The 12,875-nt window shown below is 41.1% G+C and overlaps 1 protein-coding gene across 1 annotated transcript in view; it reads left to right on the top strand.

The window, feature by feature from the left end:
* Positions 1-8,722: 8,722 nt before the first annotated feature.
* LOC310952297 (PDZ domain-containing protein 4-like) overlaps positions 8,723-12,875 on the top strand; it is a gene marked incomplete at both ends in the record, with an annotated part of 59,708 nt that continues 55,555 nt past the window's right edge. The window contains one exon of the mRNA XM_083920870.1: positions 8,723-8,782. Coding sequence (XP_083776996.1) covers positions 8,723-8,782 — 60 coding nt within the window. The remainder of the gene's footprint in view (positions 8,783-12,875) is intronic.

The raw sequence follows: 12,875 nt of genomic DNA, 5'->3' as shown, positions 1-12,875 counted from the left end.
AGGGACCACAACTGTCCGTAAATACACACACAGACCACAACTGACCGTGAATACACAGAGACCACAACTGTCCGTAAATACACACACAGACCACAACTGACCGTGAATACACAGAGGCCACAACTGACCGTGAATGCACTCACAGACCACAACTGACCGTAAATACACACACAGACCAAAACTGACCGTAAATACACACAGACCACAACTGACCGTAAATACACACACAGACCCCAACTGACCGTGAATACACAGAGGCCACAACTGACCGTGAATACACAGAGACCATAACTGACCGTAAATACACACACAGACCACAACTGACCGTTAATACATACAGAGACCACAACTTACCGTAAATACACAGACAGACCATAACTGACCGTAAATAGACAGAGACCATGACTGACCGTAAATAGACGGAGACCATAACTGACCCTAGATACACAGAGACCACAACTGACCATAAATGCACACAGAGACCATAACTGACCGTGAATACACACAGACCACAACTGACTGTAAATGCACACGGAGACTACAACTGACTGTAAATGTGCAGAGACCACAACTGACCGTAAATACACACACAGACCACAACTGACCGTAAATACACACAGAGACCACAACTGACCGTAAATACACACACAGACCACAACTGACCGTAAATACATACAGAGATCGCAACTGTCTGTAAATACACAGAGACTACAACTGACCGTAAATACACACAGAGACCATAACTGACTGTAAATACACAGAGAGAGTATTTATACACATACTTATACATAAAATGTATAAAAACATTAAGCTATATCCAGGCCAGAGTACAAAGATGTGATTCTTTTGCTGTGAGCTGTAAAGTTGTCATTCTAATTTAACTCCATTTGTTAGCTGCTGTATGCAATTATAGCTATAGATGGTGGACAGCATGCTATTTTTGCAGTTGCCTAGCAACAGTGGAGGGACGCTTCCTGTGCAGCTTCATTGTGTCCTGTGTGTTCAGCTTCAGCTGGTAATCACATGAATTAAGGATCGATATTTCCTCTTGCAGCTCTGCAATCAGATCAAACTGTTGATGTGTCCAGGAGGACACATAAACACATCACGTCAAACACATTTCATTTCTACAGCAGGACGCCTGGACGTTTATTAAGAGTCATTAACACACAGTCATCAGTTTGTCATTTTATTTTAATGTGTTCCTGTAAGTTAATGTATGAATAATTCATGAAGATGTTGTTTTCCCTGTATGTTTGAGGACGTACAGGGGGGTCAAATTAAAGAGAGCAGTTATTAAATTAAATTAAATGGGATTCGAATGAAGAGAGAACAGAGTTCATTTATCAAACCAACACAAGGATGAGGAGTTCTTCTCGGTACAACAATGGTTACAAAAGACGACAGTTGAGTTTAGAGGACTAAAGGTGACGGTTAAGTTTAGACAAAAAAAGGCCATGGTTAAGTTTAATTGACTAAAGGTGATGGTTAAGTGTTAAGTTTAGTCACTAAAGGTGACTGTTAAGTTTAGTCACTAAAGGTGACGGTTAAGTTTAGCCACTAAAGGTGACGGTTAAGTGTTAAGTTTAGTCACTTAAGGTGACTGTTAAGTTTGGTCACTAAAGGTGACTGTTAAGTTTAGTCACTAAAGGTGACGGTTAAGTTTAGCCACTAAAGGTGATGGTTGAGTGTTAAGTTTAGTCACTAAAGGTGACTGTTAAGTTTAGTCACTAAAGGTGACGGTTAAGTTTAGTCACTAAAGGTGACGGTTAAGTTTAGTCACTAGAGGTGAGGGTTACGTTTAGTCTAAAGGTGACGGTTAAGTTTAGTCACTAGAGGTGACGGTTAAGTTTAGTCACTAAAGGTGACGGTTAAGTTTAGTCACTAAAGGAGATGGTTAAGTTTAGTCACTTAAGGTGACGGTTAAGTTTAGTCACTAGAGGTGACGGTTAAGTTTAGTCACTAAAGGTGACGGTTAAGTTTAGTCTCTAAAGGTGACGGTTAAGTTTAGTCACTAGAGGTGACGGTTAAGTTTAGTCACTAAAGGTGACGGTTAAGTTTAGTCTCTAAAGGTGACGGTTAAGTTTAGTCACTAGAGGTGACGGTTAAGTTTAGTCACTAGAGGTGACGGTTAAGTTTAGTCTCTAAAGGTGACGGTTAAGTTTAGTCACTAGAGGTGACGGTTAAGTTTAGTCACTAAAGGTGACGGTTAAGTTTAGTCTCTAAAGGTGACGGTTAAGTTTAGTCACTAGAGGTGACGGTTAAGTTTAGTCACTAAAGGTGACGGTTAAGTTTAGTCTCTAAAGGAGACTGTTAAGTTTAGTCTCTAAAGGACTTGGTTCAGATCAGATAAAGGTGGTGGTTTCTCTTAGTTCTTCCAGGACTTGAACACCGGTCCTCCAGGTCAAAGTCCTGTGGTTTGGACCCTACAGGGATTTTGGTGCTCTGACACCAGGTCACCTGACTTCATTCTGTGCTCAGGATCTCGTTTCTACCTTAATAAATACGTGGATTACTTACCTATTACAGTGCATTATTCTTCGTAGTTAAAAGTGAACAGTGATCGAGGACAACCTGACAGGTCACAGAATAAAAGATAAAAACACAGAAAATGAACTTAATGACTTCAGATTGGAAAATGCCTTGAAGCTTCAGAATATTTCATTTTTATATCAGATGTACAGCTGAGGGAAAACACTCCTCCGGTTCTGCAGGAGGACATCTTGACCTTAATCTGCGGGAGAAACTCAAACACTCCCGCTGGTTTAAACTGTTAAAGTTGACATTTTGCAGATGAGAGGATTGGTCCTGACAGCCGTGATACGCAGATGTGTAACTCTGCTGTGCTGTGCGCTGAGCCTTGGAGAAGACATAAAAAATATGTTTACACGTGTGAGAGACGAGGAACATCTGCGTGTGACAGATGAATGAAAAGCTAAAGAACAATAAGAAGAAAGAGACAGAGCCAAAGGAAAAGGAGGAGGGGAGCAGGGATTCAGAGCAAGTGGGAGGGAGAAGCAGAGAGAGGAGGAGAAGAAGAGGGGGGGAAAGCCATCGTGGAAAGGAAAATTAATTGCCGGCTGCAGGTCATTGGCTGACTGCACTGCTGCCGCGGAGGCTGCTGTTGTTCCAGCAACCGGGGGATGCTGCAGAAGAAGAGAGAGAGCCGAGAGCTGCAGATCATGTCTGCTGATGCCTCATCCACCGCCCGCTCCTTCCAGCCTCCTATCACACATCTGTGAAGAGCTCAAACCGGGAGGAAACACCGGATCTGTGGCGTTATTCTGAAGGAGGACAGGAAAACAGCAGCAGCAGCATCAGGAGGAGGAAGAGGAGGAGAAGCTTCACCCAGACGAGGATCACCTTCTGTGGGAGGACTCGTGGGCTGATTCCCCTGGGGAAATCAAGGAGTGGATGGTTCCTAAAACATCTGGAAAGGTGCAACTCTGGGATCTTTGAGAGAGATTAATAATACACTTCAGGTGATTTTTTTTCCCCCAGCAGCAACAGGAAGTGTATATGTGTACTTAGGTGTGTAGTGCAAAAATCTCCTTCTCATCTGCTCATTTAAAATGCTATTTTATTTAAAACATGCAGAAAAACTGCATTAGAAACAGCTTCACTTGTTTCTGATACTGAACGCTTTTTTCATGTATTTTCTAATGTGTGATTTTAACGCAGCAGCCTCCGATATTGTGTTGTTTTAAGATGCAAACACTCATTTCTGGAAATTGACAAGTCACGCTGCAACCAACTATTTTCTTCCCGTATCCATTAATCTGATGATTATTTTCTTGATTCATTTAGTACAAAATTCAAGGTGATGTATTTCAGTTACTTGTGCCAAACTCAATAATATTTAATATACTTAACAGGACAGAGAAAGATGTGAATCCTCAATGTCTGGATTGACCGATTTTGCTCTTAACCATGGTAAAATTAATATCACGATTTCATAACCGTAAGAATTGTAGAAGTTCTGATATCTGTGGTGTTCTGATTCCTGCATTATTGTCCTTTTAAAACCAACCTCACCAGTCACAACACCTGTGTGTGCGCCGGTTTGTTTATTGTTCGAGTCGCCTTAAGTGTTGAGATGAAGAGCTGTAAAAAAGTCACATTCAGCCTTATATCCATCAACAAAGCAGTTTGCAAAGTGTGGCGTCTAAAAGTGAAGCAAAGGGTCCAACACTGTGAATATGTTCCACCATGTTGGAGAGAATAATCCAGCCCTTTCTGCTTAAGTCTGTGTGAAAAAAGTGAACTAGTGAATGGAACGTTTCTAATCTGGGCCGAACCAGTTTAAAGTGTGCTGGAGGAGTTCACAACGTCTTCCTGGTCACTGTCTCAGTCTGCTGGGGACACGGAGTAGTTACCTGGATGTAACCCCAGTTCTATGAGGACGTGCTCAACCTGAATATTTTACAGAGAAAGTAGCTGACAGGTTTGAGTTTCCTTACAGTGTGTCCAATAAGAAACTTTTGATTATCATGAGTTTTCTGTTGATCGACTCATCCAGTGGTTCTTGATGTTCATGATTTAAAACAGACAAATGTCCACGAGCCCCATAAACCATTCAACCGATAGTTTGTTTGTGTTTTATATAATTGTTAACAGACTAGAAACACATAAAACTACCTGGATAATTTAAGGAAATAAACGCTGAGCCCAATGTAACTACGCTTATTTATACACAGAATAAACTCACCAACTGTCCAGGAAAGACTGCACTTGTTTCCAGTAACAGTCCAATCGTTCTCTCTACTTGACCTCGGTGATGAATCGACTGATCGTTTCAGCTCTGAAGTTGATTTCTGTTAGAGACGGGTCGACGATTTTGTCTCTGCTCCGGCAGTTTTAAGGATCAAAATACTTTAAGGACCTAAGTAGAGAGAGAAAACATCCTCCTCACTGACAACCAGCTGCTGGAGTGTAAATGTGAGTGTAAAGCCGAGCGATTCTTGTTGCCTGACAACAAATTCTGTTTTGTGAAATCAATGTTTAGCTTGGTAAGCTCCTCCTTTAAAGAGGGGATCGAACATTGAAAATGTGTGCAGGGTGAGGGTTTTAAAAACAAAAGCCTGTGTGTGTGTGTTCATGTCCTCCATCCAATCAATGTGTAAAACCAGTAAGAATCTCTTTGTTTTTCTGTGTCTGTGTGTTCAGGAGCGAAACTAAGCCGGATTTAACCTTTTGTAGAGAAATGACGGAGCAGCAGAGGAAAACGAGGGATGAAGGGAGGAAGAGAGGGGAGAGAAGGATCTAACTCTCCTCACAAAAGGACTGGATCCCCCCTCAGTCTGCAAGAGAACCAGTAGGATTTCAGAGGACTAAAGCGAGCTTCCTCGCAGACAAACAGCGATGGTTTCACGCTGAAGTTTGCTGAAATAAAGCTGGTCTTCACCTCTCTGGATTGTCTCTCTTGAAGGAGGATTTTGTGGATTGAAGGAATGTTGGTGTTCAGCAGCCAGAAACACTGGATGATTCATTGAACTGATCAAAGTACCTGAGCGGACTGTCTTATATCTACTTATTCATTTTTTATTTGACAGAATAAGAGGCTTTCTGAGCACCTGCAAGTCAAACAGACCAGAATATTCCATCCTGGTAACCGACCTGAGCTGCAAAAAGTCTTTCGTTTTACCTTTCCTGCACAAAGGAAAGAGATTTTAAGGAAGTTCCGGGACGACAACTCTTTCTTCCCTCTTCAACCTTCCTGTTGTATCTTTCTTCTTTTTCATGCATGGGTCTTCTACATTCTGCCCTTTTTTGCGTATTGTGTCGATGACAGATAACAGTGACAGGAGCAGCAGGTGATACAGGCTGCTGTTCTGCAGAGCGTCCATCGTCTTTCTGCGGGATAATTCCATCTCAAGGACCGTCTGTGGGCGAGCCGGGTGATTATAATAATGCCAGAGGGAGGGAGACTGTGGACTCTGCAAAGCCTCGACATCAGTTTCATGTTTTTTTAATATATTATATTAATGCGTCTTTGGAGTGACAGTTATATGCAAACGAAGCCTGTTGAAAAATATCTATCATATGAATGAGGAGCTCAGAGATTTACATAAATACACCATAAATATGAGGTTAGGAGCGTGCAGATGCATGTAGACTCAAAGCTTTTCTGCAGAGCATAGTTTGAGTCAACAAAAACAAACTCAAAGAGGAAAGATGATCCAAAAGAGTTAATAATGTGCAAACGAGTGCATTCAAATGTAAAAATAAGACTTCAGGAATAAGCACAGAGTTGATCCTTCACTGAATATCAGACTGATCGATGCACGGCGTACTTTAAGACTTTAGGTTCTGCCCACGTCTTTGCAACTTTCTGCTGAAACAACACGTTCATTGATGCCAAATTCTGCATCGGCACACATCATTCTGACCGCAGAAATCCTCCTGAATACTTTTCCAAACAGCTTAGGATTTCTCTGGTGAAAATTCAAAGGTGGAGGCCACAAAAAAATAAATCCTTGTCTCTTAGTTGAAGTTTAAACAGCAGAGAGCGCGAGGAAAAACTGATTGGCTCAAAGCACAAACACCACATGGATTATTAACCCGTATCCTCAACTCTTGTTGTCCTGACTAAACACATTTAGGTGCCAACATTCACTAAAAATGTATCAATAACATGAAGCACAAAGAGTTTTTTTATCTCTCAGATGAAAACCTTCAGCTGCTCAGGGTTTGACAGATGAGCAGATTGAATATTAAATCAGCTTTTAAGAACAAGTGATGACAGTTTTGCTCTTTATGGAGTTAAACAAGCTGCTGTGTAGAGTTCAGTGAGACACAGAGGCGTTCGCATAATCAAGTGTGAAATATTCAGGAGCTAAAAGGTGCTTTTTTATGATTGTTTTCAAAGATTGTATTAACTCAGCACAATAATCTACCAGAAGAGCACAGAGCTGTTTACAATAATGTGATGAATCATTTCAGCGGTTGATGTTTAACATTTATTTCAACCTTCACACAGATGTTCATATTCCAGATGCTGCTTAATGGTTAATGGCGTCGGCTGAATCATTATCGTCCTGATCCAGAAATCTATCTGTTCAGATTCACTGTTGATTTCTCTGTTAGGAATATTTAATATTTCAGATGAATTATTGAACTGAAGTCTTATTAATCGTTGCTGACCTCGTTTCAGCTGCAACTTTACAACAAACCTCAGGAGACAGGGAAACCAAACATTTGTCTGAACACATTTGTTGTGTTTGGTAATGTGAGACATCGCAGCCTTTTGACTTTCACATTTGCTCCGTTTTTACAAGAGCAGGTGTCACATTGATTCAGAAAAGCTACAAAATGTGTCAGGGAATTTAATCATTTATATATATATTTATCATTTTTGCAGGAAGACGTGTATCATTTAATAACTCAAATAGAAACAATACATATTTAATACTTGAAAAGCATCAGTGTTATTGTATTTGTGAGTCAGCAGGTGTCACCTTTGGGCATTTGAGCTAAACACATCAGTTTTAAAAGCACCACAACTCGGATTTATTGTGTTTTCTCCGTCACTTTAAGAGCGTTTATTTGAAACCAGGGAACCAGAAAGGCTAAATTCATTTAATCAACAAGAATTTTAATCAGTTTTAAAATCAGCTTTTGTGGGATCTTTTGAGCTGCAAACATCCAACAAACCAACCGACCTGAAGTGCTTCACACACACACACACGCGCACACACAGACACACGTAAAAATATAAATGAAAAAGTTAAAGAAAAGTACAATATAAAGCACAATGAGAGACAGACGAAACAAACACATTTAATATTGGACTTTTTGGACACCGAAACCTCTGTCCCCTCCTCCTCCTCATCAGGGACCTTTTTCTTCAAGAGTTGATTTTGCAGACGCCCACAAACTCAACTCTTTCTCCATTTTAACAGTTTGAAGCACAAAGCTTTTAGTCCTCCTCCTCCTCCTCCTCCTCCTCCTCCTCCTCCTCCTCCTCCTCCTCCTCCTCCTCCCCTGGAGCGCTGAAACAATCTGCCACGCATGAATAAAAATTAATTTTTCAGCCTCCTCGCTGCCTGCGGGACGGCAGATGAAAGCTGCGAGGAGATGTCTTCTTCTTTGTGAAAAAAACAACACACAACAACAAAACAAAGCAGAACGATGTCTTCCTCCTTTTGTCTTCTGTTTCACCATCAACACATTAAGAGAAACACAGAGGTGGGCTTGACTTTTGTCTTCAGAGTGACGCAGCGGAGGACAGAAGACAACAGGGAGTGAACTCAGCTTCACTCTCAGCAGTTTCTACCAGAAGTGACAGAAGTTTGACTGATTAAAGCAAAGATAAACTTAATGAGGCACATTTGGGGACTTTTTTGTGGGACATTTTCCTTTCTGAGAGACTTCAGAACACTGTGGTGTGTATTTGATGAGTAAAAATAAAAACTGACAAAAAATAACTAAATAAAAATAATTGGGGACCACATCAGCAGACATTTGAAGCTCACTCTTTATGAACGGATTTCTCAGAGGATTTAAAAAAGGACTCTTCCTACATAAAGGATCTTTGTAAAAAGGGGCAAAAAGACAGCGAAGACGCATCTGAGGACTTCAGATTTGAAAGGGTTAAAGGTCGGACGGACGAGCTGGATTATCTGAACGGAGTGTCTTTGGTTTTCTGACGCTTTTCCTGCAGAGGACAAAGGACACAGGGATTAAAAAGACTAGAAGGAAAAGCAGAGAAAGACGTGTCATCATGGGCTGCAACATGTGTGTGGTCAAACGTCCAGAGGAGCAGTACAGGATCATGTTCCAGGTAAGACCTTTTCTGAATCATGCTGTCAGCTTTTACACTCATCACTCTTCTGTTCTTTCATATCATCTCTATCAAAGTCATCTTTAGAGGCGCTCAGTAGCTCACAGAGAGCGGACGTCCCATATACAGTCCTTGCCAATTCTGTCCTTTCAGTGGCAAAAATGGAGAAATTCAGTGTTGTGCCTGAACGCGTTCATTGAACGATAGTTCATGAACTCGTTCATTATTTGGGTGAACGTGAACTGAACATACTGTATTCTGCTGGATGAACGTTACAGTGAATGTGTTCATTCTGGTGTCTGTGAACGACAAGCTCCCTCAGTTTAACTTTGTTCAATAGGGCGCCAGATTACTACAGAGCCTTCCAGGGAAAAAAACAGGCTAAAACACATCGTAAACAGGCCTAATATGTAGCAAAAAAAAACACCCAATCTGGTAACACCAGCCACCAGTGTTGCACCGCTGCATACGTCATCAAAACAAAAAACAGCATGGAGGCAACAGCAACGTGTAATGGACAAAGCCGCAAGAAGGCGTCGTATTCTCGTTTAAACAAGTTTTATGACAAGGTCTGTCAGGATAGGAACAATCTTATATATCTGTGCAAACTTACCCACCGGCTTTAAAAAAAAAATCGCTCTTCAGTCATATCAACAGCAAACCTGAAACGGCACATTGAACTGAAGCACCCGGCATTTCAAGGTATGTGTATGAAAATAAAAAATAAAGAGACAGTCAAGACAGATCCTCTACCCAAACCCCATTAACCGTGTACAGTAGCAGCTCCACTGTCACCTCCTAGACAAGTTTTCCCTCCTGGTTTTGAGAATATACTGTAGGTGTGAAAGCTGCAGCTGCTGGTGTGTGGACTTAATGGACAGCAGCAAAGTGTTGAAGCAACAATGTGGAAATGCTGTCCCCTACAATCTAATGTAAACCCTGGTTGGATAGGGATTCAAATTGTATTTGAAGATGAAATCTGACGCATAATTTTAGTATTGAAACTGACAAAATAATTGCTGTCGGTGGTTCTGTATAGACATAATAGCCGAAATAATAGCTCGCAGCAACATATTGAAAAAGAACCATTTTTGGAACTGTAAACATTGCTCATAATTTTGAATTATGAACTATGAACTGAACTAGTTCATTTTAAAATTTGTGAACTGAACTTTGAACTAGTTCGTTTAGAGAGTGAATTTCTCCAACACTGGAGAAATCCCCCTTTAAAGCAATTGCAAATTGGAGTGGTCAAGTTGATCATGGTCACAAAAATGTGACCATGATCAACTTCTCCTCCCTCTAAAGTCCCACCCTCTCTCCCTGCCTGACCTCTGACGCTCCCTCCTCCCCCCATGTGTGCACTGAGAAAGTGAGCAGCTCAAGCGAAAGGGCTGGTTTGTTTACACTACCGCTGACGTTAGTGCTGATGCTAACGCTAATCTTCCTTCCACAAATACCATAGTATTACAGAACTATAGTAAGTGCTAACTGATGACCTTTTTGTTTCAAAGCCTGAAATGATAATACATTAAAAAATATATATTTCCAGCATGATTAACACATTTTGCCTTAAAACATTCAAGTGAAATATATATTTTTTTCCAAATTTATGAAAATATATAAAAAATGAAAAACTAGAATATCAGGGTTGTATAAGTGATGAGTCCCCAGATGTAATACTTTGTGGAGGCACCTTTTGCTTTAATTACAGCATCAGTCTGTTTGGATCTGTCTTTACCAGCTTTGTGCACCTAGAGTGGAGAATATTTCCCCATTCTTCCTGCAGAACTGTTGGAGTTCAGTCAGATTCTGTGGTGAGTGTTGATGGACTGCACTCTTCAAGTCCATCCACAGATGTTCTGTATGATTCAGGTCAGGGCTCTGACTGGGCCACTCTAGGACATTCACCTTCCTGTCCTTTAGCCACTGTGTTGTTTTTATGGAGGTGTGTTTTGGGTCGTTGTCATGCTGGAGGATGAACCACCTGCCCATTTTCAAGTGTCTAACAGAAATGCCAAGAATTTGGGTGGACTTGGCAGCATCCATTTTACCTTCAATCTTGACCAACTGCCCAGTCCCTGCTGAACAGAAACAAGCCCACTACATAATTCTGCTACCGCCATGCTTCACTGTAGGGATGCTGTTTTTTGGGTGGTGTGTTGTGTTTGGTTTCTGCCAAACAGAGCTCTTGGAGTTCAGCTCAAAAAGTTCAGTTTTGGTCTCATCTCACCATATAACCTTTAACACATGGCATCAGAATCTTCAATATGTTTTTTTATGAGACTCAGTGTGACATTTTTTCAGAAGAGGCTTCCTTCTCTCCACCCTGCCAAACATGTAGAACATGTGATATTGTTGTCACATGCACAGATCGACCAACCTCTGCCATTTAGACTTGTAACTCCTTCAAGGTCACCATGGGCCTCTTGGTAGCTTCCCTGATAAATCCTTTCCTGGCTCGGTCATCCAGTTTGGAGGGGCGGCCCGATCTAGGTAAGGTCTGGGTGGATCTATATGCCTTCCACTTCTGGATAATACTCTGAACGGTACTCAAACTTGACTATTTCAAAAGGGTATCATGGCTTTCTATAAGCATGATAAGTTGTTGTTGCAGCGGTTTTTGAGTTGATACCATTTGTTACACAGATTTGGTGCTAAATTTACATATTTTTAACCACTGGAGAATTGATAAAAAAGTGGTCAAAATCTTTCAAAATCCCTCATTCAGACACCCTCAAGGAACACCAGAGAAAAACTCATGCTATGATTTGGGATCAAAAACGTTTTGACATTTGGACATTTCTGCACGAGTTGCATTTTTCTATGATTGTTTAAAGTGCTCAGAAACAGTAGGGGGTGCTATGAATATGAGTCAACGTTCAGATGTAGATGTGTTCAGGCCTGCACTCTCATCAAGCATGAAGTAGAAGAAATTAGAGGCAGATTGGTTTGCTCTGTTGTTTTGGGGAAACATTGGTACTCTCCACGCCTCTAGGGCAAGGCCATTCAATCTTACAATCTTCATAATGAAATATCAGGCTTGTTGAGGCTTTTATGACCATATTTGAGGTGAATCTGGTCAACTTGCTAGGAGTTGTACATGAAAGTATAAAACATGATATTTCCTTTTGGGTAGAACTGACAATGTATGCTGAAGTTACAATAACTTTCTGTTTAATTTTACTTTAGCGCTACGCCATCAAAACAGTTTTGCATGAAACGCAAACGCTGAGTAACCTTTCATCAGACATGCCTTTAGATTGTACAGACCAATTTTGAAGTTGACGTGATGAAATCTCTAGGATGAGTTTGTTAAAAGTATGGCGCCTGCAAACGGTGGAAATTGAACATCAAACTTCCTGTTGGGTTGACGATATTGCTCCTAGAGGCTTTTTTGGACATCTGGAGATGTTGTAAATGCATACCAATTTTCATATATTTATGTCAAACTTGGATTTTGCGCTGTAGGGGGCAAAAACACCAAAGATTTGATCTCAGTGCTAAGGGTTCTCCTAAGGAGCACTAAAGTTCTTAGTTCAGTCATTTCTTCAAACCTGTTCCCAAAGTCTCTGAGACCAACTTTTCCTAAGAAGGGGGAGGGACTCCTAAGAGAAGACTAAGGGGAGGGGTGGACCTGGTTTCTATGGATGACATCATATCAATCCTTTCTATGCTCACAGTGATTGGCTGAGAGGGAATGAGTCCCTAAGAGTGCATTTAAGACAGAAACACTTCAATGATGAAGTGAATGAACTGCAGCGCTCTGTGGGGTCTGGATAGAACATTTATTGTCTGGAGCAGAGTCCTCCGGACGACAGCTGAGAGACGGCAAGATGGTCTGAGCAAAAGCTGCATTTTCCCGTGCTCAAACAGTGGAGAGTTGTACCAACTTTAATCTGCGGTGATATTGGTGGTTTTCATTGGTTGGTGATGTGATGTCATCCCTGACCAACTCTACCACGTTCATAATGTCATCTCCATCAGGACCAGACCTTTTTAAAAGCTCACTGTCATTGAATCTCTCCAAAATGTTGACTGCTGCAGCCATGGGAGCTCCTTCCTCATTTTTGACAGTGAAACACCCCTTATT

The sequence above is a fragment of the Echiichthys vipera genome (genome assembly GCF_963691815.1).
Source record: "Echiichthys vipera genome assembly, chromosome: 9".
NCBI classification, from domain to species: Eukaryota; Metazoa; Chordata; class Actinopteri; order Perciformes; family Trachinidae; genus Echiichthys; species Echiichthys vipera.
Note: the sequence above shows the minus strand (reverse complement) of the source record. Positions and strands in the feature narration are given on the sequence as shown.